The sequence below is a fragment of the Tupaia chinensis genome, unplaced genomic scaffold (assembly GCF_000334495.1).
Source record: "Tupaia chinensis unplaced genomic scaffold, TupChi_1.0 Scaffold139767_1, whole genome shotgun sequence".
Classification (NCBI taxonomy): Eukaryota; Metazoa; Chordata; class Mammalia; order Scandentia; family Tupaiidae; genus Tupaia; species Tupaia belangeri.
The window spans coordinates 3,365,219-3,392,322 of NW_006199647.1; the positions used below are offsets into that span (position 1 = coordinate 3,365,219).

The 27,104-nt window shown below is 42.3% G+C and overlaps 1 protein-coding gene across 30 annotated transcripts in view; it reads left to right on the forward strand.

Annotated features, from left to right (window-relative positions):
- The window catches only part of ANK2 (ankyrin 2), a 333,322-nt gene extending 308,345 nt beyond the window's left edge, over positions 1 to 24,977 (forward strand). For 15 of the 30 annotated variants that reach the window (XM_027765833.1, XM_027765842.1, XM_027765837.1 and 12 more), the window contains 11 exons: positions 909 to 983; positions 5,353 to 5,484; positions 6,768 to 6,911; positions 9,700 to 9,985; positions 11,607 to 11,889; positions 14,496 to 14,588; positions 15,084 to 15,164; positions 15,803 to 15,967; positions 17,770 to 17,952; positions 20,098 to 20,189; positions 22,766 to 24,977. In XM_027765833.1, coding sequence (XP_027621634.1) covers positions 909 to 983; positions 5,353 to 5,484; positions 6,768 to 6,911; positions 9,700 to 9,985; positions 11,607 to 11,889; positions 14,496 to 14,588; positions 15,084 to 15,164; positions 15,803 to 15,967; positions 17,770 to 17,952; positions 20,098 to 20,189; positions 22,766 to 22,949 — 1,718 coding nt within the window. In that variant the 3' untranslated portion in view covers positions 22,950 to 24,977. The remainder of the gene's footprint in view (positions 1 to 908; positions 984 to 5,352; positions 5,485 to 6,767; positions 6,912 to 9,699; positions 9,986 to 11,606; positions 11,890 to 14,495; positions 14,589 to 15,083; positions 15,165 to 15,802; positions 15,968 to 17,769; positions 17,953 to 20,097; positions 20,190 to 22,765) is intronic. The other 15 variants (XM_027765857.1, XM_027765858.1, XM_027765855.1 and 12 more) reach the window with 5 other exon arrangements.
- The last annotated feature ends 2,127 nt before the right edge of the window (positions 24,978 to 27,104 follow it).

The following is a 27,104-nucleotide window of genomic DNA, read 5'->3' on the forward strand; positions in this document are numbered from 1 at the left end:
ACATAAGGTTATGCTATAGATGAATGAAGAATGTATTCCAGTTAGATGCAGCAGACAACAAAAACTCAAACTTTGCATAATTTGACTGTGAGGGGTTGATGGCTCTTTAAATGATAAAAAAGGAAACCACAGATGGCTTTAAAAAGTAGCCTCAATCTTCCAGTATCTCTACAATGAAGACTATTTCTCTTAAATTTAGGTCTTACAAAATTCTTATGATATGACCTAACAGGCTTGATCCTCAGTCAATTGGAGTTAAAAATGAATGGGGAGACTGTCGTTTATGGGTGTGGGTGAGCCATGTGCTGACATCGGAGCAGACAGGCAGCAGTGTGCCCGAGGACCCACACGGTGCGGCCTCCACTCGCCAGTCCTCCGCTTCCAGCACCACGAGCTCGGGACTTGTTTCTGGCCACACCTGGATAAATGCAGCGTGATCTGACTGACCCACCATCAGTAACTCTTGTGAATCTCTGATGTGTTTTCCTCAGGCATGACCTGGAAGTGCAATAATAACTGGTTAGGGGGTCCTGACCAGTTACCCACTTCTGCATCCTAATTATGATTTGTCTAGTGTTTCATGAACAAGATAAGTATCTTTTGGGGGCAGCCTTCTCTCCAATACTTTAAAAGTCCTACAATTACTGCAAATCGTTAACTTGTATAATTATGTTCAATCATTAGTCTTGATTAAAGAGATATGGAAGCAGATGGTTTTCACAATTCATATTAGATTTACTTCCTGTTCCACCCCAGAAATCAGGCAGCTACACAATATGATCTAAAATGTAACAATTTATGTCACTAGCATATATTTGGACAAATGACTTCTTCCTTCAGATGGACCAGTAGTTTGGTTCCTCTGCTGTCACAGACAACCTTTGGCCATTGTTTTTGACCTTCTGTAGATCCACAGGACGAGAAGGAACGGATTGAGGAAAGGCTGGCTTATGCTGCGGACCACCTGGGCTTCAGCTGGACAGGTAAAATGAGTGGGCCTGTGTTTTTAACAAGACCTGCTTGTTTAAATGAGTAGATGCAGCAAAGTGTCATGAATGACGGAAAAGGTCTTTTCCTTCACTTTTGCTTGAGGAAGACCACGTGGGATAGTTAGCAGTAGAGCCCAGGGCAGGCCCCTGGTCATCACTGAATAGAGCTTTAAGTTTGGAAATGGCCATAATACACCAACTGTAGCCGTCTGGTGTGTGTGTTGTTGGTTAAATTTACACTTAATCACTGTGCGTCTTCAGAGTGTGCCACCTGGTTTTCCCAGCATGAATACAGTATATGTTAGTCAAGTAGAAGACATTGCCATATACGTTACCCTCAGCAGATAGCCTTTGTTTTTGTGTCTATGAAATGTTTCCCTCGATCCCTTCCCTATTACTCTCTCCCTTCTATACCATCTCTACTATCTAAACAAACAAACACACACACAAACAAACAACTTGAGACTGGTGGTTTCTAAAGAACTGAAGATTTATTAACTTGCAGTTCTGACAGCTGGAAAGTCAGAAGGCACAGGCTTGGCCCAAGGTCATCCAGTGACATGGCAGAGGCTGAGAGGCACATGAGGAGTGGGCCTGCTGACAGTTGTCATCACTAGAACTAGCCTTTTCATGAGCACGACAACTCACTGGTTTTTGTAGACAGCAGTAATCTGCTCTGAGGCTGTCCGATCTGTTCTGGGTCGTCTGCAATGCCCTCGCCATGATCTGGTCACCACCCACTAAGCTCCACTGCCTTCCAACATCAGGCTCTAAAACCTGAAATTTTGGGGGACAATCCATAGTCCAAATTATAACTCCAATCTTCTCAGACTCCCTTTGGCAGTTGTGGGGAGAAATTACTGTATTTCCAAACCATTATTAGATGAAAATTTTTTTTCTTTTTTGGAGAGGTTTTTACCATGGGGCGCATGCGCTCGCCAGGCAGACAGAGAGAGACAGAGAGACAGAAAGCGAGAAATCACCCCCCAGGGGGGATGGCCATGCCGCAGTCCCTTCTCCTCCATTCTCCTCTTGGGATCTTGGGCACGCACGCACATGCGCCCGGCATGAGTTTTAAGCCACTGGGTCCATCCAGGACGCAAACCGCGGTCGACTGCATGGGAGTCCAGCGACACAGCCATTACGCCATCTGCTGGTCCCAAGATGAAATTTTTATAAAATTTAATTTGAGATTTAACCAGGGATCCTTCTTTTAGATACCTCCTGTCAGATGTTTAATACTGAAATTTGCTTTAGATGAATGTTGGAATACATAATTAATTAAATGTTTCACTCATTTTTTGAGAAACACAAATGTTTATTAACACAACATGAATTCTGAAATCAGTATGGTAATATGTAGGTTTTCAGAACTATACCATTTTATCTACTTGTGACTTCACATATTGAAGCAAGGTTGTCAGCTGGATTTCTTTTTTTTTTGTCTCATTTTCTTTTCTATTACTTGTAACTACTTCATTGCGACAAATAGCATAAAGTTAACATTTAAAGCTCATAAAGTTTAGGTGATGAATAGGGGGCTATAATATTCTGAGAGATAAAAATAATTTGGAATAAATGATAAAGCAGGAGGAATCTTCACTTCCTCACTTTTAGTAATCTTATTTTTCATAAATATTATTAAAATTTTCATTTATTTATTTATGAAACAGAGCAAGAGTGAGAGAGACAAGTGACCTCCAGGGTCTTCACAGCACAGCACTCCCCAGCCCTGCAACCAGCCAGAACCACGTGTTTGAGCTCGGGTGGACCTGGGTACAAGCCTGGAGCCCCCATGGGCCCTCAGCACTGGGCAGGCAGTGTCCCATGGCCTGTGCCAAATGGCTGGGCATAAAGGGAGTTGTAAATACTGATCTGACGACTTAATTGGGGGACCCAGTGAAGGGAACGATATAAAAATATCCCTGGTTCACTTTTTAGATCGGTGACATTTACAATTTTTATTTCCTTCCTTAAGTATGTATGTACCATACATGCATATGAAATGGTTTATATATTTGATGAAAATTCAAACCCCACAACCATACAACTGACATAAAATGAGAAGTAAATAGTCTCTCACACCTACAGTTGGTCTTCCAGCCTCATGCATTAAAGGTAAGCTAACATGTTTTCATGTGTTCCAAAAAAAAATGTTCCGTGCCCATATTTGTGCCTATTACCTAAAAGTATCCAACATTTTACTTGATAATATTCCTCATAAATATTCTGTCAGCATAGAAATGCCCATTTCATCCCTTCATTTTTAAAATTTTTTTTATTTCATTTTCTCTTTTACATTCAATCACATTATTTAGCTTACAAACCTAATATTTCAACGTGTGAACATTTCTCCTTAGTCCAGTTGATAAAACTATAAAAATATCTTCAACAGATTAGTACCACATTTCTTTGTCTCATTAATGTTTGTCTCTCTATTTTTCTTTTAAATGTCCTTCCTCAGACTCTACTCTTTCACACACACTATATCTGGTATTTACAGCCATTTACTGTGTTTCTATAACCTTTAGTGAATCAGTTTTAGTCATAGAGTGCGGACACTCGGTATATATTAAGTGGGGACATACAGTGGCTCTCCTTCATAGCCTGGTTTGCCTCACTCAGCAATAAATATTCCATATTCTTCCACTTTCTGTCAAAAACCAGGTTTTTTAAAAAAAATTTTTATGGCTGAATAGTATTCCATAGAGCATATGTGACACAGTTTTTCAATCCATTCATCGGTTTGTGGGCATTTGGGTTGGTTCCATGTCTTAGCAGTTGTAAATAGTTCTGCAATAAACATCGATGTGCAAGCAATTTTCTGATTAAGAATTCTTCTGTCTTTTGGATAGATACCAAGGAGTGGGATTGCTGGATCATATGGTAGTTCTATTTGTAGATTTTTGAGGAGTCTCCAAATTGTTCTCCACAGTGGCTGGATCAATTTCCATTCCCACCAGCAGTGTCAGAGAGTTCCTCTTTCACCACACCCCTGACAGCACTTATCATTTTTTGTTTTTTAATCTTCCTCCTTCTGACTGGGGCTAGGTAGTATCTCATTGTTGTTTTGATCTGCATTTCCCTTACAATGAGGGATGTTGAGCATTTTTTTATATGCCTTTTGGGTATTTGTATGTCATCTTTAGAGAGTGTTTTTTTTTCAACTCATTCTCCCATCTTTTTAATAGGTTGATCATCTTTTTTCGGAACAGCTGCTTGAGTTCCTTGTGTATTCTGGTTATCAGTCCCTTATCTGATGAATAATTTACAAAAATATTTTCCCATTCTGAGGGCTGTTGATTCACACCAATTACTGTCACACCAATTACTGTATCTTTTGCCATGCAGAAACTTCTTAGTCTGATGTAATCCCACTTGTCTATTTTGGGGATTATCGATTGTGCTTTGGGGATCTTATTTAAGAAGTCTTTGCCTACCCCAATGTCTCCCAGAGTTTCCCCAATGTTTTCCAGGAGCAGTTTTATAGTTTGAGGTCTTAGATTTAGATCTTTGATCCACCTTGACTTGATTTTTGTCAAAGGTGAGAGATGGGCGTTACTTAACCCACTGTGTGGAGGTTCCATAGTTTTATCAATGGCCTTTGTGAGAGATTTTAGGGTGCTTTCTGATAATAGCAATAAATACCCTTGTGCATTGGTATGTTTTGTGAGTATATCTGTAAGTCATATTCTTGGAAGTAGAATTGCTGGATAAAGGAACTGTATATTTTTAATTTTGAAAGACATTACTAAATTGCCCTCTAACAAGGCTTTTCTCTTTACACACAAACCTGACTGTGAAAGCATTCATGTAGAATATTAATGGTGAAGTTTAAGAAAAAGCCTAGTAGAGTCCTCCTAGGTCAATTAACGCTTCCTGGACCTCTTCTTTATGGGACATTGAATGAAATAAAGGAGTTTATCCAGCATTACAATACAGGCACAACCAATATTTATCCAAGTACCTACAAACAGAGTTTATGGTCCTAAAATATCACCTACCATGATTAAAAGTGAGAACTGGTCATTTCTGTTGTCTTCAGTCATTTATTTTTCCATTACATTGGTTAAGAGTTTTCATGTTAGTCTTGTTTGCATTTTGGAAGCAAATTGACCAGAGTTACAGGTACTTGGTCATCACCACCTCACACTCACTGAGACCACTGTGGGTCAGCAGTTCTGCCCCAAGGTGAGGAGAAATCCACAGCTAGTGCTAGAGAGACAGACATGTGGGAGCCACTTCTCATACACAGGGGTAACCGGAAAGAACCCAGACACAGGGCCTCACTCAGATCTCGAAGCCTGGGGAAGACTCAAGTCTTGACTTTAACGAGTTTACAATGTAGCATTTTCTCTCCTAGAGTTAGCAAGAGAACTGGATTTCACTGAGGAACAAATTCATCAGATTCGCATTGAGAACCCTAATTCCCTTCAAGACCAGAGTCACGCACTATTGAAGTACTGGCTAGAAAGGGATGGGGAGCACGCCACAGGTAGGTGGGGACTGTGAGGAAGATACTTGGTAGAAGATGGTGATGTCTTGCTCTTCGCCTTGTTCTTAGAAATTCACTAAAATAATAAAATAACAAGTATTATTAACATGAAGTACTGCTGTAAGCAAATGAAAACAAACTGTTCCCATTTCTAAAATATATTTTAAATATACTTTTTAAAAATATACAGACTGTATATTTTTTCAAAAACTTACATTATATATGAACAGCATTAACTAATGAGAAATTGCACCTGCACTGACTACTAACAGGAATGTTAATCGAGACTTAGAATGTTCTATGTATCGGGACCAACAGATAGAGTAATGGTTATGTCGCCAGACTCCCACGTAGTCAACCACCGTTTGAGTCTCAGGCCCGGCAGCTTAAAACTCATGCCGGGCACATATGCATGCCCAAAATCTCAAGAGGAGAATGGAGCAGAAGGGATTGCAGTGTAGCCATCCCCCTAGGAGGTGATTTCTCTCTTTCTCTCTCTCTGACTCTCTGGTGAGTGCCATGTGCCCTACAGCAAAAATCTCTTTAAAAAAAAAAAAGAATTTCTTACTTATTGACAGTGGACATGAGTGCTATATTTAGCATTGTTTTATCAGTAGTACCTTACCTTCAGTTCCTGATTTCTTTACTCCTAAATAACTTCAATAGGGAAAAAAGGTCAGGTTGATATTTGATATATCAATATGTGGTATTCTGACCACATCAAATAAAATGGGAAATGATGAATATAGCTGCTTCTTATCTCTTAACTTGTCTAAATTTGTCACGTCCTTTAATGTTTCCCAGATAATCTATCTAGGGCCCTCTCTTACTTACATCTAGTCTACAGTTCTCATTTCTTTCCTTTATATTTTTCTAGGTTAGGGTGTCAGATTTAGCAAATTAAAATAAAAATTTAAATCTCAGCCAGTCAAAAAAAATACTTTGGTATAAGTATATGCCATGCAATATTTGAAACATATGTAGGCTAAAGATACAGATGTCTTGCTCAACAGCGATACCTAAAAAATGATTTTTTTAATCAGACAATCAGATACCTTGTATGGTAATGTTATCTCGCAGTTCTACTTTCAGAGACTGTGTCCTTTCCTTTTGGTGCTAGCATTTTTGTGCCTATCTCTTTGTCTGCTTATTTTTGCAAAGACCCTTAATTATGCTTTGGTTGGTTCCTATATTATATAAAAAATGTAGCAAGGCAATGGATGGGAGAGATTTTTGAAGGAATACCTCTCAGACATAATGAGTGCTTTCCCCTAATATCTCAGATACCAGCCTCATTGAATGTCTCACAAAGATCAATCGAATGGATATTGTTCATCTCATGGAGACCAGCACAGAACCTCTCCAGGAACGCATCAGCCACAGCTATGGAGAAATCGAACAGACCATTACGCTGGATCACAGTGAAGGTCAAATGATGTGTGTGTGTGGGTGGGTGGGTGCGTGGGTGGGGTGGGGGTGGGGGTAACCCAGGCACAGAACCAGCTCTGACTCTCTGGGAAGAGGAACTGTGGCCTCCAGTGAGGGTATGTTCCATGCCTTGCTACCCTGAGACTTCCCTGCCCATTTCGTAGCTCCCTCCCCCTGCACACTGCGCATTCTCATTATTTCTCTGTCAGTGTGGGTGATCCATCCACCCATCTGGGTCTCTTCCCTCAGTTCCAAGATGGCACTACTGAGGTCGTATTTGTTTAACCAAGCCACCCATTTACGATACACCGTTCCATAACCAAGCCGCCCCTTCATGATACACCGTTCCATAACCAAGCCACCCGTTCACGATACACCGTTCCATAACCAAGCCACCCGTTCACGATACACCGTTCCAGTGCTGTACTACTTCCAGGTCCTAACATGGAACATTGCACTTACTTCCTCTTTTTTAAATTTAACAATTTCCCAGATGCACTGGGACCTCCAGCCGTTGACTCTGCCATCTTTTTTCATATTAAGAGTTTTTCTATTCTCATTCATTGTATACTTGACCGCTAGCTCATTTATGTTTTACGTTTTCTCCTCTTGCTTCCAACCTCCAATGTTTCTCTTTTCTTTATTGATTCTGAGATTATGACCAAGCTTAATAGTTCTTAGAAAAAATAAGAATAATGAGAAGCAAATGTCCATATTGTTTCACTGGAAAATAGACAGTAAAATTTACAGTATGTAAATGCTGTGCTCCCCCTTCTGCTGCAGTAGGTAAAATTTCCTTGTGTTGCTAAAGCCCTCATCTCTTCTTTTATAGATTATTTGCTCCTCTTTTACTCAATCTGAGGCTTAACTCTTCTGCAGCTGTCCATTTTGGCTTCCTATAACTATGTCCAGCAACATTAAAGCTTGTTTTATTAGGTTGCCATCTTTAAAAGTAACGCAGAGTCAATGACGCTTTCCCTCGTGGTGCCCTGCATTACCCCGGCCTGTTCACAGCAGACCTCTTCGAAGGAGCAGTCTAAATTCCTATCTCTCCTACTATTCTTTATCTTTCCATTCTCTCTCAACCTCTCTCTATGTTCCTTTCCAGTCTACCTACTAAAATTCACCAATTTTTCTCCACTGCCAAATCCGGTAGGCAGTTCTCAGATATCAAGTTACTTAACAACTGTTGCTTCTCCTTTTTCGGGCGTTCTTTAGTGGCTATTCCTTTTCTTCAGTCTCCCTTTCTTTGGCTTCTTACTTCTCATAGATTTGAAAGATGATTGTACCAGTGTTCAGCAAAAGCCTCTTACCTTGTCTCCATCCCCCAGTTCTCTCTCTAGCCCTATCTGTGGCTGTTCTCTGAGCGTTTTCCTACTCTGGAGATGTGGCACTTTCTATTCCTTTCACCCTGGAGAGCTCTTCCCCTAGATCATCAGATTCTTTTTTTTCTTACTTTATTTAGGTTGCTACTCAAGTCTCACCTTGTAAGAGGAGCTCTTCCCAAGTCTGTTAGCTGTGCTGGATCTGTTTACTCGGCAGGCTTCTCCTGGCCCACATGTCTTCCCAATGTGTGTCATAATACATCTGCAGAAATGCAGCTCTGCATAGAGCAGGGCCTTTTTTACCTTGTGGTTGCTGTACCTAGCATCTAAACCGCTCCTCTGCATAGTCGATGTTCATTACATATCTCCTGAGTGAATGACAGCCACCCCTCTGCTAGGAAGCTTTTGGTGACTTGCTGCCCTGGATATGCCGAAACCCCTTAGGCTGGCCCAAAACACTCTGTGGAGATCACTGACCTGGAACATCGTGGTGAGAACTAAGGGAGCTAACACCTGCCAACACTTAAGATGTGTCTGATACAGAATAGATATTCAAATGTAGCTGCTTTTCTTTCTTTCTTTCTTTCTTTCTTTCTTTCTTTCTTTCTTTCTTTCTTTCTTTCTTCTTTACGTTTTTGTTGTAGGGTATGTGCACTTGCTGCAGGGAGACAGAAGGAAACCGAAAAATCCCCCCTGGGAGGATGGCCACACTGCAGTCCCTTCTCTATTCTTCTCTTGGGATTTTGGGCATGCATGCACATGGCATGATTTTGAAGCTCCCAAGTCTGGGACTTGATTTGCAGTCAGCCATGTGGGAGTCCAGCACTTTAACCACCACTCCACCTGCTGGCCCTGCTATTAATCATTATTATTACTATGATGATGGTGATTAGTTTTGCTGTCGGGCACATGCATTCCCTGGAGAGAGACAGGGACAGAGAGAGAATGAGAAGTCACCTCCCAGGGGGTGGCATGCCACAGTCCCTTCTCCATTCCCCTCTCAGGATTTTGGACCTGCACACATACTGTGCCTAGAGTATCTTTCAAGGTGCTGGGTCCGGAACTCAGACCACTCAGCTGGTGATGTGGGATCCAGCTACCTGGACCTCCAAACCACCTGCCAACTCCCAGTCATTAGTAGCAGCAGGGTCTTCCTGCCACTCAGAGCCTAAGCCTTGACTAGCACAGAATGATTCCGACTGCTCGGAAGTCTCCATGGTGCTCTCACCCTCTGTCCTTCTTTTCTAAGTGCTTCCCCAGGTTTGGCGTTCCCCTCCACTGGGATGCCTGCCCTGCCCCTTCCCCACAGCCCCAGGTGTTGTCCTGGGACAGACCTCCGTGTCCTGCTTGTCTTTGTAGTCATGGCCTAGTTTAGGGTGTGGGAATCGCTGTTACTTAATACAAGGTGTTGACTGTATATGGGCTTCCAGCAAATGCTTAGTTTAAACTGTCTCCCCACCAGGGTTCTCGGTTCTTCAGGAGGAGCTGTGTGCGGTCCAGCAGGAGCAGGATGAGGAGCAAACTATTTCCAAAGAAGGCGAGACCTGTGACCGCCCCCCCATCGTGTCAGAGGAGGACATCTCTGCCAGTTACCCCCCTTTCCAGGACTGCATTTCCAAGACAGAGGGGGACGACTGGGCTACAGCTGCCCCTATGCAGACTCCCACCGAGCATGTGCAGCAGGGTTCCTCAGGGAAGGTGCATGAGCTGCCTGGAGTGTTGTCTCTTGAATATCAGCAGAAATACTTGTGAGTTTCAAAGAAAGAAAGCCTGTCAAGTGTATTTCCTAAAAAATAGGCCAATGTGGTGAGGGTGCTAGGCACATAGGAGTGCAAGCAGTTTTTAAATACTTTTAATGACCCTACCAGTAACACATGACAGAACTATGGGGGAAAACGGAAACGATTAAGAGACACTGACTGTGCTGTGTGGCATACACCTGTCGGGCCCACTTGCAGCCCTGAGGCCAACAGTGCCTCCGTGGTTTGCATTTCCATTTCCACATCCAAAGTCACGGTGAAAACATGCACTCCCCTCATCTCACGGGCTTAAGGTCTAAGAGAGCCCTGCAGAAGCCTTGTGTGAGAAGTTAGTGTCATGAGGTGACACAGTTGTCACTTGTGTGATGGCCACACCTCCTGTGCTCTGGGGTGGCCCAGACATGGCCTGCTCTGTGCTTCCCCCATGTGGGAGCACACATGGGGCAGCGTCTCTGTGGTGGCCCGTGGCCTGTGGTGGCCCGTGGCCCGTGGTGGCTAATGTGAGAATACAAATGCAGTGGAAGTTGTCCACACAGAGTAAAGCACCATTACAGTGAAGTGGGGTGGGTTAGAGTGAGAACAAAGAGGAGTTTCTTAGGGAGCAGGAGACAGAGGGTGCCACAGAGCTTGATGCAGCTCAGAACTCGTACTCCAGGCCTCATGGAAGCAAAAGAGAAAGAGCGGCTTATAGTACACTGGGTCTGGGAGAGAGAACAGATCCTGAGAAAGCAACTCTGCCTCTCTTAGCCCGAGACTTGGACATCCATGAGGCCCAGCACAGCATCTTCTGGTCAATGCCTGGGCTTTGTCCTGCAGCCTCCGAATGTGAGATGAGGGTGGCCTAGTAATGAAGCAGCTCTCCTCTCCCAAGCCTCTTCCCTTCCCAAGCTCCTGTGGAGGACCTGCTTGTAGTCCCAGGGGAGAGAGCGCAAAGGCAGAGATGAGGAAGAGAGAGGCCAAGGGGAGAGGGAGGGGGGACAGCAGGGGCACTGGAGAGGCAGTTGGGCAGTGGCTGAGTGGTACAACAGGAAACCGCTATGCCAGAAAGAAGCAGAAAAGGCAGAGGACTTCCTTACCTGGAAACTGAGATTGTCAAAGCTCGCACTGACGTAACTCCAGATTACACCAGTGGAGAAGATCTCAGTGTCAGCAGATCCTGGGTTGAATAATAGTATTCAGAGGTACAATAAGACCCTCACTCTATTTACAGTTAACACGTGACTTTATCTAATTCATCAGAATTTTCATTCTTCAAAAGCTGTATTATCTAAAATATATATTATGTAAAACTCTTCAAATCCTCAATATTACTTTAGTTACCAAAGAAAAGATTAAATTATAATAAATGTACTTTTCAGAGGTTAGGAAACTGTAATACATTGTAGGATGATTTTTACCTTTACATGTTCTCTGTCAATGCTAATTAATGACCTGCATCCTGTTCTATATCTTGCAGTATTATTTTTCTTCAAATTTCCTTGCTTGGCCAAATACACAGAACCTGTTTTGCCTGTTGTAGTCTCCAAAAATGAGCTCATTTTCCAGCTCTCTTGCTTGATCAACAGAAGCAAGTAGATGCCCCTAAGGTATAATTGGCTTTTCCTTCCAGTGTGACAACCCCAAGAACAGAAGCATCAGAAACTCAGCAGGCTACAGCGGGACCTGGCTCTCTGAAAACCCCTGAAGAAGTCAGTACCCCTCCCGAGGAGGAACCAGATCTCCAGTCCCCAACATCCAGAGAGAAAGGAGGCTCTCCCATTGTGCAAGAACCCGAGGAGTCCTTAGAGCACAGAGAGGAGACTTATCAGAAAAACAGCCTCATGATAGTGGAATCCATGGAGGGCCAGCCACAGACCTTTGAGAGACTCGGTGAAGATGCATCTTTTGAGAAGGTGAGACTTCCCCTCCTCTCCACTTTCCTGCCCACCAGTAGCACAGCCCCAAATCTCCTCTGGTTTTCATTTCTCTAATGGTTATGTTCTCACTCTGAGACAAAACGCATTGGCAGATTAGCTAACCTGGGCCTTGGGAAGTCCTCAATCTTATTTAAAACCTGAGAACCCACGAGTTTACACGAGTTTATACGTCATTCCGGTGCTTAACTATTGACCCTAATTCTATCACTAGTAACACTTCTGATAAGAAAAATAATCACTATCATGAAATCTATGTCTCTGACGTGGCTCGCAAGATGAATAAACTGAGGCATGAATGCTAGTGAGAGGGACAGACTGTCTCAGGTGGTCTGCTGGCTGTGGGTGGTGCTGTGGCCCTGCTGGGTCTCCGTTTGCATTGTCCTGGGTGATGAGCACACAGGCTGTGATATTGGGTGGAGTTGAGCTCTCAGAGCAAATTTTTCTCATTAGAGGAAGGGTAATTTTCAGATTATGTTTTCTCTGATTTATTTTAGGAAAGTCTTAGAAAAAGATAAGTATGCCTAATTTATTGCTTTCCTGAATGCCTAGATTCTGGATGGTGGCCCTTGCAGCATTTTCTAAGTCACTGAGTTTCAAAGATGTGAAGAGGGTTAGGGTCCATCTGAGGATACCAGTTAAACCTCGTATTCTCAGAGTCATAGCCTCAGAATTAATTGTGGAGCTTGGTCCCTTCCAGAATTCCTGACTCAGGAGGTGTCTCTAGGAGGGGAGGGAGAATGAGAATCTACATCTTGACTCCCCAGATGATTCTCACAACAGGGAAGTATGGGAACACCTTTGCATTAAAATTAATTCAATATAAATTTAATTATATATTATTTTTTCCTTTGAAAAAGTAGTAGAACTTAAGATAATTTATATTTTAGAGTGTCCTTACAACATCAATATAAGGCTTAGTGATAAGAGATGAGTTATAGGAAAGAATTTAAATATTTTAGGGGAAGTGATGCAGCGTATCTTTGAGCTTAAAATCTACATTGATTTTTATTCACTGTGACAGTGACATCCACCACTAGGATTTATCAAAAATAACGTCCCCAGGCAGATGAGGACTGTGTCTTGCTTTGGGTGGTTCTTAAAGATGAAGTCACCCTATCAGTGAGTTCTTATTCCGAGTTTGCCTTTACACAGTATTGCTCAGCTTTCAAGTCCCAAGCTGATATGAATACAGGAAAAGACATTTTACACATGCCATTTGGATTTAAAAGTTTCCAAATTCAGCTTAAGAACCAATAGGCTAAGTGAAGTCTAGACCTGAAACATTAATATAACTCATATATTTAATTTATTCTACCCAGGTCCACACGCTTGTAAAAAATCGTTCTGCAATCCACCTGCTTTACACAGGCCTGTTCCACTTGCTCTTGGAAAACACTAGTAATGTCCCCTAAGCTTCCTGTGTTGACCTTAATTTCTCATGAGCCTGATTAGGAATCCAATTTCAGTGACTCCTCTTGCTGACCGTATTCCTAGACAGTAGTTTCGTAATAGTATTTGAAGTATATTTTGATTTAGGGTGCACATTTTTTTTAACAAAGGAGAATACAGAACTATAACTGGTAATTTTAAAATATGTTAAGCAAATTTAGTTGAGTTTTTCCTTTTGTTAACAAACAACATTCCATTAGGAAAAGTGATTTGATATGTGACCTCCAAGAAATATTCTAATCTAAAAAAAGGTTCTTAGCCACAACTCTGACTTTGGGACAAACCCATAAAACCTGATTGGTCTCTGCATGTCAACTTCTCTGCAAAATAAGTCTAATATTACCCACAGAGCATCTTTCTTAAAGCCAGAGACATGCACTACTGACTAGATAACAACTGAGGGAATGTTGACTTCTGCAGGAATGTTCTGCTAAAAACATAAGATAATCCTATATTTTGGGGTTGGTCATTCCAAGCCTGAGTTAGAGTGGTAATGGCTCACGGTGTTACTGTGCGGCTAAGGCTCTACGTTGATACGCAGTTATTTATGAGGAGTCTAAGTACAAGAAGTCAGGTGGGCAAGCTACTTGTTTATTTGAACAGATGTTGGTCAATGGATTTTCTGGTGTCAGAATTTTTTTAGGTGTCAGGATTTCAGAATTTTTTATTTCATTCCTTCATCAAAAATACTCTGTTCTGGGGAACCAGCAGTTAGCGTAATGGCTATGTCGCTGGACTCCCACGTAGTCGACCGCGGTTCAAGTCCCGGACCCGGTGGCTTAAAACTCATGCCGGGCGTGTGTGCGTGTGTGCCCAAGATCCCGAGAGGAGAATGGAGGAGAAGGGATTGCGGCGTGACCATCTCCCCTGGGGAGTGATTTCTTGCTTTCTGTCTCTATGTCTCTGTCTGTCTGGTTAGCACACGCACCCTATAGTGAAAACCTCTCCAAAAAAAAAAAATACTCTTTTCCTACTGAAGCTTGAGACCAGCACACACTTGTTTCTGCCCTGCGAACTTTCCTGCCAAAGCCTCCATGAATAAAACCTTGAGAACAATGTGAACCAACACAGAAGTAGGCTACAAAATCACTCTTTGCATGGTAAACAAAACAATGCTTCCATGCTTCCTCCAGGAACTAACAGAGGAATTAGGTAAGCTGGAGGCCAGCTCAGATGAGGAGGCGATGGTAACTACCAGGGTTGTCCGCCGGCGAGTAATTATCCAGGTACCCGCTGCTGAATTACTGCACGTCAGGGACAGTCCTGCTCCTGTCCCCTTAGAGCGTGGCCAGCCTGGAGCAAGGAGGGTGTAGCATGCTCCTGAGAAAGTGCATGGCGTTAGAAAGCTAACCCTTTAACTCTTGTAAGTTTTATTTGTACAGAGATGCAGAAGCAATGGCGTTGGCAGCCTACCTGCAAGAGCGCAAACCAGAAAGTCCAAGATTTGGCTTCTTCAGCCCCACCCACCTCACCTCTTGCTTATGTCTTTGCTTGTCTGCTTGTGAAGTTTTATCTGACTTTGGTCAGGTTCTCTTCAGCATGCTATTATCCATCTGCTTTGTTTTCTTTTAAACAAACTACCTGACAGGATTTTGCATCTCAGCAATGCTTCTCAACATTGCCTTGTGATTTCTCACACTTCTCACATTCTGAGTACTCGGGTGTAGTCCCACAGAATTAGTGCCAGACACTGAAGTAACCCTTTTCTCCCAACTGTGCAGGGAGATGATATGCCTGACATACTCCCAGAAACCGTCACAGAAGAGTACATCGATGAGCACGGACACACCGTGGTGAAGAAGGTATTGTCTAGGTATCCTAATGTGGGTGACTTCAAATCTCCTGTTTAAAACTTTATCAATACTGGGCCAGCCAGGTGGCATGATAGTTAGGGCAGCTGGATCCCACATGGCTGACTATGCAGTTCAAGTCCTGGACCCAGAGACTTTAAAGACACTGGGCACATGTATGTTTATGCCCAAAATCGCATGAGGAGACTAGAGAAGTGATTGTGACATGGTCATCCCCGAGGATGTGCTTTCTCTCTCTCGCTGTCCAGTGAACATGCACTCCCTATAGTAAATTTAAAAAGAGTGAGTGAGTGAGTGAGAACATGTATCAATACTGTGATATCGTGACTCAAAAATAAGAAACATACGGGCCAGCAGTTAGCATAATGGCTATGTCGCTGGACTCCCATCTAGTTCACTGCTGTTCGAGTTCCAGACCCAGTGGCTTAAACTCACTCCGGGCGCATGCGCGTGCATGCCCAAGATCCTGAGAGGAGAATGGAGGAGAAGGGATTGTGGTGTGACTCTCCCCCTGGGGGGTGATTTCTTGCTTTCTGTCTCTCTGTCTCTCTCTCTCTATCTGGCGAGCACATGTGCCCTATAGCAAAAACCTCTCCAAAAAAAAGAAACATACATGAAATACATTTCAGGTTACTAGGAAAATCATTAGGCGGTATGTATCATCTGACGGCGTAGAGAAAGAAGAGGTGACAATGCAAGGGATGCCACAAGAGCCTGTCAGCATTGAGGAGGGGGACGGCTACTCCAGAGTCATAAAGCGTGTTGTGCTGAAGAGCGACACCACACAGTCAGAGGTGAGACCACCTGGTTCCACCTGGAGTTCAGACGAGGTGGCTAGAGAGGTCCTGCTGGCCTCACTTCTCTGCTCCTGCTTACAGCTACCCCCTCTGTTTGTTTGTTTCTTTCGTTTCCTTTATTCATGAGTCTGTGTACCTTTAAAATAACCACCATGGAAATTTGTAGTCATTAAACTCATTACGTTGGTTGGATTCTTTTTATTTCTGTTTTATATTTCATTCATAATTGACCACAACAGAAATCCGAAAGTCAGATTTTAGAAAAGTAAAACCCCAGGCTAGATGGCGGCATGGTGGTTAGGGTGGCTGGACCCCACGTGGCCAGCTGAGCGATTCAAGTCCCAGACCTGATGACCTGAAAGACATGCTGGGTTTCTGTGCCCAAAACCCTAAGAGGAGAATGGAGGAGAAGAGACTGGTGTCGCCATCCCTCTGGGGGCTGCTTTCTCACTGTCCTGCTCACCCCATCCAGCTTTCTCAAGTGCATGTGTGCCCAAGATCCTGAGAGGAGAATGGAGGAGAAGAGACTGGTGTCGCCATCCCTCTGGGGGCTGCTTTCTCACTGTCCTGCTCACCCCATCCAGCTTTCTCAAGTGCATGTGTGCCCAAGATCCTGAGAGGAGAATGGAGGAGAAGAGACTGGTGTCGCCATCCCTCTGGGGGCTGCTTTCTCACTGTCCTGCTCACCCCATCCAGCTTTCTCAAGTGCATGTGTGCCCAAGATCCTGAGAGGAGAATGGAGGAGAAGAGACTGGTGTCGCCATCCCTCTGGGGGCTGCTTTCTCACTGTCCTGCTCACCCCATCCAGCTTTCTCAAGTGCATGTGTGCCCAAGATCCTGAGAGGAGAATGGAGGAGAAGAGACTGGTGTCGCCATCCCTCTGGGGGCTGCTTTCTCACTGTCCTGCTCACCCCATCCAGCTTTCTCAAGTGCATGTGTGCCCAAGATCCTGAGAGGAGAATGGAGGAGAAGAGACTGGTGTCGCCATCCCTCTGGGGGCTGCTTTCTCACTGTCCTGCTCACCCCATCCAGCTTTCTCAAGTGCATGCCCTTCTCACAAATTAAAAAAAGGAAAAAAGAAAAAATCCCATTTGCTGTACAAGCAGCAAAAATGTTACGAACAGCCTGTGTACGAATTATTACAGCTCTTGTGCCTGGTTGACTCGCCTTCTGAAGATCACCAAAGATAAATATTTAACACAGAGATGTCTACATTTCAGAGTCACTGAAGTTGGGATCAAGAAACTCCTTCATTTAGTTTTTTTTTTTTCCTATTTTATTTACTTCTTTCAAGGACATGTTCACACTATTTGACATATAATGTGAAATTCTTACCATTTTGCCATTTATTCACATCTTCAAAAAGTTATTGAGACACAAGATTCTCTAGAAATCTGTTCGATTTTTCATAGCTTTTAAAGCTCTTCAGGGGAGGGGGAACTTTTATCTTCATAGTCCCCCCAAAAAAAGCCATTTAAACATGTGGAAAGAGTTTACCCTCACATTGTTTCATCTACACTGCACTCAGTAGTCGGTTTCTAGTTATAAAACAGGCCAATAATTTTTTTTAAAAGTGACTAGTAATGGTTGGTATAGTATGGAGATTCAGTCATTATGTAGATAGTACCAGTAGATTTTAAGTTTTTTTCCCCCTAATTCTACATCCTAATACTATTTTCTGGAAGGCTAGTGTGTAACATTTCAGTTGTTTCATTTTCATTGTTTTACTTTATAACTCAGAGAATATTCATTACATTGTGGCAGTCAGAAGTCCTCTGTGTGTGTCCTTCATTCATCAGGTGACGTTGTCTGAGCCCAGCATCTTGTCCAGGACCTCAGAGTTTCAGGCTGAGCCAGTAGAAGGCCGTCGAGTCAGCAAAGTTGTGAAAACAACCGTGGTGCATGGGGAGAGGCTGGAGAAGCACTTGGGGGATTCTAGTTTAGCCACTGACCTTCCTTCAGCCAAAGATGACTTTGAAGAGGTATAGAAGCATCATTAGTTTGTCTTTTTTGTGTGTTTATTATATGTTTTGTTTATGTTTAAAAAGAAAATTGTCATTTTATCATTCTGTACATGAACTCAAGCACAGGTGATTAAGAGAGCGCCATTTCTGTCTGAGTAATCTGCGCAGCGAGGCAGCCACTCCCCAGACTGTTGTGTTCATTCCTGTCACTTTGGAGTTTTTAAAATTCCAGATGACCAGGGTTCACTTCTGCTAAAACAGCTCTGGAGTTGGGGCACAATTATACATCTTTAAAAGTCAGAAGTGTCAGGACCAGCAGATGGTGTAATGGTTATGTTGCTGAACTCTCACGTAGTCGACTGCGGTTCAAGTCCTAGACCCGGCAGCTTGAAAATCACACCAGGCACATGTACATGTGTGCCCAAGATACCATAAAGGAGAATGGAAGAAAAGGGATTACAGCATTGCCATCCCCGGGGAGTTGATTTCTCACTTTTAGTCTCTCTGTCTCTCCCTCTCCAGGGAGCACGTACGCCCTATAACAAAAAAAAACTCTCTCAAAAAAAAAAAAAAGTCAAAAGTGTCTTATACTCCCTGTTAGTAAGGAAAAAAATAAAGATGTTACAAATTATTCATCCTAGCAGGTATTTTCAAATATAGCCAATGATAGGCATTAAAGAAAATTCAGATATATTCTATAATATAAATTGAAAAAATATATAACTAAAGTCCTGGTTTCTAACAGTTAGGATGCACCAACTGTGACTTATCTACAGTTTTAAAATCCTAAAATTCTGAGACCCTGAAGGAATGTCATAAGTGAGTAGTAAGCAAATTCGGCTATAAAATTTTATATAAACTGACACAGAGCTATTAAGACATGAAGTTTTGTTTTTTTTTTTTTTTTGGAGAGATTTTTGCTATAGGGTGCGTGCGCTCGCCAGACAAACAGAGAGAGACATAGAGACAGAAAGCGAGAAATCACCCCCCAGGGGGGATGGTCATGCCACAATCCCTTCTCCTCCATTCTCCTCTCGGGATCTTTGGCAGGCACGCACACGCGCCCGGCGTGAGTTCTAAGCCACCAGGTCCGGGATGCGAACCACGGCCGACTACGTGGGAGTCCAGCAACATATCCATTATGCTAACTGCTGGTTCCCAAGACATGAAGTTTTTTACAGACTTCTTAGGGTAAATGTTCATATGCTTTGCTGTTGGTATCAACTGATTGTTTACAGGGTGCCATTTCTACCTCCTCTGTGGTGTTAGAAATATCTAGTATACACATCATATTACCTTTCCAAAGTTCAAAAGGAAAAAGACCTAAAATTCAAAACCCTCAAGGGTTTTGCTAAGAGGTCACAGGCAATGTACAAACATCTACAAAATATTTTTGTTATTGACTTTTTTTATGTGAAATACTATATGTGTGTCCTTTGTCACACCACAAATATACTGAGAGTTTAGTGTGTGTATGTGTGTGTATATTATATATATGTGTGTGTATATGTGTATATTATATATGTGTATATATGTGTGTGTATATGTGTATGCATGTGTGTATACATGTGCATCACATACACACATATACACACATACACACATATACAAACATGTACACATACACACACATACACAAACACACACATATACACACATATAGATACTCAGACACATATATACACATGTACACACACATACACACACACACACACATATGAATGCATTGAGATACTAAAAAGCAAACCTTATTTAAATTAATTTAGTTTTCTTATTAGACAACTTGAAACCTTAGACTGTCAAAACCTGAATTACCTGAGCCTCAGTATGCACTTTGGGTCCTGTTCGTCTGGACTCTGGTCATCGAATCTGTCGTCAGAGTTTCCCGTAGAAAGCCCTGGAGCGAGGCGAGAAGGGAGGTAAAGCCCATCCGTCTGGATGTCAGTTAGCAGCTTCATAAAATAATGTAACAACTCTCCCTTGCAAATGGAAAAACTTTAAGAGACTCGATAAATAAAACCTAATAATTAAGAATGCTACTGGAGTTGTTTTTATCATTTATCATTTCAGGTGCATCTTTTCACTTTGTCAATTAAGCAAACTCATAGGCTGTTTTAAAGTCTGTGGCTCCTTCTGAGTTCTGTCTTTTTTCCTCTTACTTAGGCTTTGGGTTATACAGGTAGACACATGAAAGTCCACTTCCCCAGTTTAGTAGAGAATGAAGTCCTGAGAGAGGATGGATCAATAATTAAAAGGTTTGGGTTAGCATGGCATGCTTTGTCAACTAACACCATAAAACTTTTTCCTATTTTAAGAAAAAAAAATGGCAGAACCTCTATGTATACCTGAAAGGCCCCCAAGGGTTGACAACTGTCCTGCATTGGGAGGCTTTGGTCAAGTGACAGCTCTGTCAGGGTGTCATACCTGGAATGTCCTTGTGAGGCCTTATGGTACACCGTGGTGTAGGGACAGTGGATGTGACCTTACGCAGTCTGATACCCTGGGTAAGGCATCAGCTTAGTTGAAGCCAATCGCCGGGTTATCCATTGTGTTGATAGATCTGGAGACCATAGGAAGAAGAATCTAATCATTTGCTCACAAGCACATTTTGTGATCAGTCAGTGCATTCAGCTCAATCTCAGTAAATTATTACTAAATGGATGATTTTTTAATGATTCTGCATGTAAATAGCAAATAACATGAGCATGAGTTTTTTAACCCAGGAACCTGAATGTTTCTAGCCATGCTGAAGTCGAGGCTTTAGTAAGTTAAGAAAATGTCACACAAACAGGCAGGATGTCTCTGTGCACAGAAAGGGGGCTGGCTCTGAGGCACTCTGGTGGGCCCCACTTCCAACACAGATCTGATGCACAAACGGGGGAATCACTCTCTGCTCTTCTCTGTGTACTCTAGTTGTGCTGTAAATATTGTGCTTAGTAAAATGCTCTTGGCTTTTCAGCTAAAAGACACCAGGGGGACTCCAAGTCACTGTCGCACTTTTTCTTCATTGAAAAGTAGAGAAAGGACATCATTCTAGTACAATATTACTAGTTCAAAGCTATTTTAAGCCTCTGGAACACCAAAACTTGAAGGTTCTGTCACAGTTCCACCCTCCCCAACCAAATGTGAAAAATAGCAACAGCTAGGAACTTAGAAGAGTGTCATTGCTCTCTTAGAACCTTAAAAGTGCTGCACAAATTAAGGATAACATGTTTTTTAACTCTGAACTTATAAGTCTGTCATCCAATTATTCAGATGAAACCATATATAAATCATGCATGGCCTAACACTATGGGAACTCCAGCTTAGAACAGATTAGAGACCAGTTAATCCTGACTTCTCAGTTCCCTGAATCCCACAGCTCGCTAGTTGCAGAACTCTATTGGTGACATAAGACACCCACCATGTTTCTGCACACACACGTTTCTGTTCATGCTCAAGTTCTTGTGCACTCCAGTTTCTCTGCACACTCATCGTATTCCTGTACACACTCATGTTCATTTGCACACTCATATTTCTGTGCATGCTCAAGTTTTTGACAAATGCAGAGTTAGAAGGTAGGCAGAACTTTCAATGGAAATTCTGGGGAAACCTACTGAATGGATCATCTCCTACAGGGTTTTAAGCAGAGGTGCACATGGCATTGTGTTTAGGACTCAAGCTCAGGAGATCTTTGCTTTTGGCCCCATTGCACACTGACTGCTATTTTTTATTTGGGGTATTGCTTGAATTATCTAAGATTCGATTCTCCTACATGTTATAATAGCACCTGGCATGTAAGACAAATTCATCAACTATTCTTGGAATGAAGAGTTACAGTTACAAGTAAACAGTAAGAAAAACTGAGAGCGAACAAACTACATTATTAAGTCGACACACAAGAAAATAATAGTATGAGGTACAGTAGTGAGTTAGAGTCCCTTTACTCAAGCACTCGTCCCAAGAAAGTGAGGTGAGTAGAGGCCACTGATGTGCCAGGGCTGCGAGAGCCCAGCGGAGGCATTGGTCTGCCAACACCTTTCTTCTTCTTCTTCCCTCCCCCCGCCCCCAATCTCCCAGTGATGCGTCTGAGGCCTGGGAAGACCTTCATCTCTCATTGGTAGTCACCTTACTGTGTCTCAACAGAACATTTCTGGTTTTAAAGATCTATATCTCACAGAAAAGTTCTCCTACAACATAAATTTTTGAAAGTTTATGTCAGGATATGACTGAGAATTAAGCTGGCAGCTAAGATATTGCATACTAAAAAGTTATTTTTTCTGAGATGTTAAAAGTTACTTATGGAGTCCCTATGTCAGAAAACTGCTTTAATTAGTGCGTTTTAATCAAAGCATGACTGATTGCATAGTTACTTCTTGAGAGAGTCTTGTATTAAAGCAGTTTCACTTATTTGAAATTTTTTTCAATTTTATTTCTCCTATGAGAGAGAGAAAGGCCCCCAACCAGATCCTCATGCTGAGCTCTTCCCCCAGCCTCAGCCTGCCCAGACCTCAGGCTCACATGCACTGACTTCCAGAGAGGTTCGCATGTGTGTCCCAGTGCCTCCCCCTGCATCACTAGCCTCTATTTAAGACATTTCTTAATGCTTTTAAAAATTCTACTTGTTCCAAAACACACTTTTAAAAATCTCATAAGTCATTTTAGATAGTAAAACCATGTTCAAAGAAAGAAATGGAAAGATGTCTGTATCTGTCATACTAGTAGCTTGATGTAGCAATGTCTAGAGAGGTAAGACAGTAAGCACTTCTTATATAACGCTTGCTCGCCATACCCAGGGCTGCTTTCAGCAGTGAGGAAAGGGCATCATTTTCTCTTGTCTGCTTCCCTCCAGAACAACGATGAATAAAGCTGTTGCGCAGAAGAGGGCTGTGGTGCAGGACCAGCGTGGAAAGTGTGTTGACCTGGAGCATCTGGAGGATGTACCAGGAGCCATAGACCAGGACGACCTCCAGCGCGACCTCCAGCAACTCCTTCGGCATTTCCACAAGGAAGACTCAAGGCAAGAGGCCAAATGAGAGGCTGCCCAATTCTCACACCAGAAACCACCTGTTCACTCCGTATGCAACTTCCCATCTCATTAAAGGAGTGACCTAACTGGCCTAATTCTTACATTGCCACTTTTTGCAAATATCCTGCATTTAGTTTTATTTCCCCCCACACCCCGCTTTAACTATAAGCTAATTTGTGACCAAAGATAGTATATTTCATTTTGGATGCCATACCCACTACTTTGTCATGTCTGGGCTAATCCTGGAACTAGCCACCCTCTAATGTTTTTTGCTTCTGCACAAGCTTCATGAATACTCGTTGATCAGAAGAATGTTATCTGCAGACCTCTTCAAGTGACAATATACAGGAACCGTTCAGAGGAGTATCCATGAATGATATGTATAACTGAATGTTCAGATGACCAATGCATTACAAGTAAAACCACTGCCTATCATAACTACACTGGGCATCACGGAATAAAAGGCCTCTAGAAGTCATTGAATGACTAAGATATTGCTAACACAATCGAATGATAATACAGTTCTACTGCAAAAGAAGCACTTCAGACCTATCTTGACCTTAGAACTTCCAATGCCCCTTGCTAAAGATGTGTTAAAAACCTTGAAGAACTATCCTAACTCAGACATCACTGCTGGTGCTGGCTAACCAGGACTTAAGGACTCTCCACCAGCCACTTCAAGGGAGGGGATGGAGGGAGCAGATGGCCAACAAGGAAACAATGAGGTGTTCAGTTGGCTGCTACATCCTGTGGCATGCTAGCATCTTCAGGTCTTTCAGATTTTGGACACATTGGCAGGGTATTTTAACAGCTGTAACTAGTGTAGTTTTCCAGTTTTCACTGCTGCTTTAGCAAACCACACTGTCTTACTGGTGGTACCTTCTTCTGGCCACTGCACTGTAGATAATTAATTGAAAACAGGATTTACCCACTAGGCAAAGGTTAGACCCCTTCACCATGTTGGAGTGGTTTATTTTCTCCCCAAGGTTTATATCTTCTCTAACACCTGCATGTAGCATTTATAAGTCAAAAATCACAGTCAAACCCCCTCTTCTGATGAAATAATTTTTACCCTGAGTGAGCACTTTTCACTTTCCAGCTAGGTCTGTTTTACAGCTTGCAGACAAGAATGAAAAAATCCCTGAAATTTTGGTTTTGTTAAAATTTTTGGTTTATTTTCTTGAAATTCAAACTCCCTTGGAAATTTTGAAGTGCATTTATGCACTTGGTTTGCTTCAAAGAAGGGACTGTCACACACTGAGTGATTTCAATGTGTTCTTTATTCCTCTAGTGATTGAAGCTGTATAACATTTTAACACACACATATATATATTCACAAATATATTCATATAAACAGTATACATTTCGAATCAGTTATTTGTTAAAGAAAAGTATATTGAATGAAAATGAAATAAAAAAAATAGAGTCTAACCTCCAGAGGTTGAACATTTTTCAATTTTATCTGGTCTTTTCCTATTGTGAAAAAATGACTCATTGCTCCAAATATCAAAAACAAACATGGCACACAATGGCACTTCGTCATTTACAGGAACAATGCCAGGAGAGAAAATTTCCTGGAAGAGAGGTTTCTCACAAGCCAGACCTCCTAAGCCACAAATGCTAGCACTTTTTAGCAGTTGGATAGAAATTAAAGCATTCTTTGACAGCCAAAACGAAGTCCATAGTGAAACTTTCTGAGACATACCATGGCCTTTTTGTCTAGATCTTCACTGGAGCTCAAGAAAAGCATTTCCGTTGTGTTATTTGCAGTGCAGATGTCTGTGTAACAACATACTGGTTACTCACCTTTTTTGATTTTGGTTTTTGCTGTGCTATCAAAAAACTTGAATACTGTGAGAAGAAGTGAATTTTCAGTTGATGAATCAGCATCTTGTTCCAATGGTGATAACACTAATTGAATATATCTCTGAGGGCATGTATTAGTTAATGGGAAAAAATACAACACTAACAATACATAGCTGCAATGTGTACAATGGCCGATTTAATTAAATAAAATGTACAAGTGTTAAATGTGGCAATAGTGATTTGTTCTTTTTAAAAAATATATGAAGAGGACAAGGGATTATTAGATGGGATAGATTTGATGCCCACAGAAGGACAGAAGTTTATTTATTTTACTTTTTTCCCCCATAGCATGTTTGTTATTGTCAGAGAGAGACAGAGGGGAAGTGAGAAATCACCCCCCATGGGGGATGGCCATATCACAATCCCTTCTCCATTCTCTTCTCGATATTCTAGGCACTCATGCACACATGCACACATTACACATGCCCTGCGTGATTTTCAAGCCACCAGGTTTGGGACTTGAGCTACATTTGGCCATGGAGGAATCCAGTGCCTTAACCACCACACCACCTGCTGGTCCAAATTTTTTTTTCTTGTGGTTTTTTAATTTAGTTACTGTGTATACTCCGTGCCCAGCCTGTATTAAAGAAAGATTTGTGGGGAAAAGGAAGATTTCTTGTCTACCCTCAAGGCACTTCTGTAGTGCAAAAGGGAAAAACAGGGATTTATGTTTAGTTTCAGAATTGCTAGTAAAGAAAAAGTAAGAACTTGGTGATTTGGGGGTGATGTTAAAAGTGTAACTGAGGGGGGACAGCAGGTCGTGTAGTGGTTATGTTGATGGACTCCCACATGGCAGACCACAGTTCAAGTCCAGATCTAGTGGCTTGAAACTCATGCGAGGCATACCGTGCATGCCTAAAATCCCAAGAGGAGAATGGAGAAGGGATTGCAGCACGGCTGTCCCCATGGGGGGTGACTTCTCATTTTCTCTCTCTCTCTCTCTCTCTCTCTCTCTCTGTGGCGAGCACACACACCCTATGACAACATCTTAAAAAGAAAATAAAGTAAGAAAGAAAAAAGAAAAAGAGTAGCGAGGCAAGGCAGCACTGCAGGTCAAGGGCCAGGGAGTGGGTCCCCAGAGGCTGCAAGTGCTGTCTGCCTTGGGGGCAGCTCTAGCTCTGGAGTCTCATTTCCTTTTTCTTTTTCGTCATTGATAGGTAGCAGACATTTTATTTTTGTTTGTTTGTTTGTTTTTTTTCAGTTTGCCAGAAGGCATGTGCACTGTCCAGAGAGAGAGAGGGAGAGAAAATGAGAAAGCGTCCCCATGGGGCATGATCAGGTTGCAATTCCTTCCTCTTCCATTTCTCCCTCTTTCTGGGGTTTTGGGCATGCACACACATATGCCTGGCATGTTTCTCAAGCTACTGGCCCAGGACTTGAACCCTGAAGTTGGCCATGTGGGTTATATAACCACAGGCCATGGGCCAGCCTTTATATACGTATATCTAACTCTATATACGAGTGTGTGTATACATATATGTGTATACGTGTGTGAGTATACACACACACACATATATTTATTTTTATTTTTAATGAATTAATTTGCATTCATTCACTGAGCATCATCACAACATACAAAATGTGATTTCCCACCCAGAATATACCGCATAGTGGCTTAATCATGCGTGTGATCATCAATAATTTTCCAGTTCTAGTTACACACACACACACACACACACACACGTGTATGTTTATATATATTTTCCCCCCAATTTCTCACTCTTTGCCATTTCCCACCCTCCTCCCACACTGTCTCAGGTGTCTATAGTTGTTTTCCATGGTATTTGTAGTAATTGAATAGATACCTTAAATCACTGGAAATATTCAATTGGTAAGTCCTTTAAATATTTCAGTAAGAGCCATAGGTGGCATAGAGGCTAAGGTAGCTGAATCCCACATGTCCAACTTGGCTGTTTGAGTCCTGGATTTGAAAATCACCCTGGCATGTTATATGAGTGCCTAACCCAAGAGGAGAATGGAGGAGAAGGGATTACAATAGGCTATCCCCCTGAGGGGTGCTTTCTCACTTTCTCTTCCTACCCCTGCAAGTGCATGCACCCTAGAACAAACTTTAAAAATCTAATAATTTTCAGTGAGGCTATATGAGAAAATGGTAGAATATATGTGATCTTAGAGTGTGACCTGGATTAGAATCAATGCAGCTATTACCAACCCACCCACCACTTACTGTGCCTGCCTTGTGAATGTCTACCTCCTGGAGCCAGCTTCCCCATCAGTAAAGTAAGGGTTCTTCAGGATCTGTTTTTCCCAGTAGGCCCTTAAAGCTCAGTTCTGG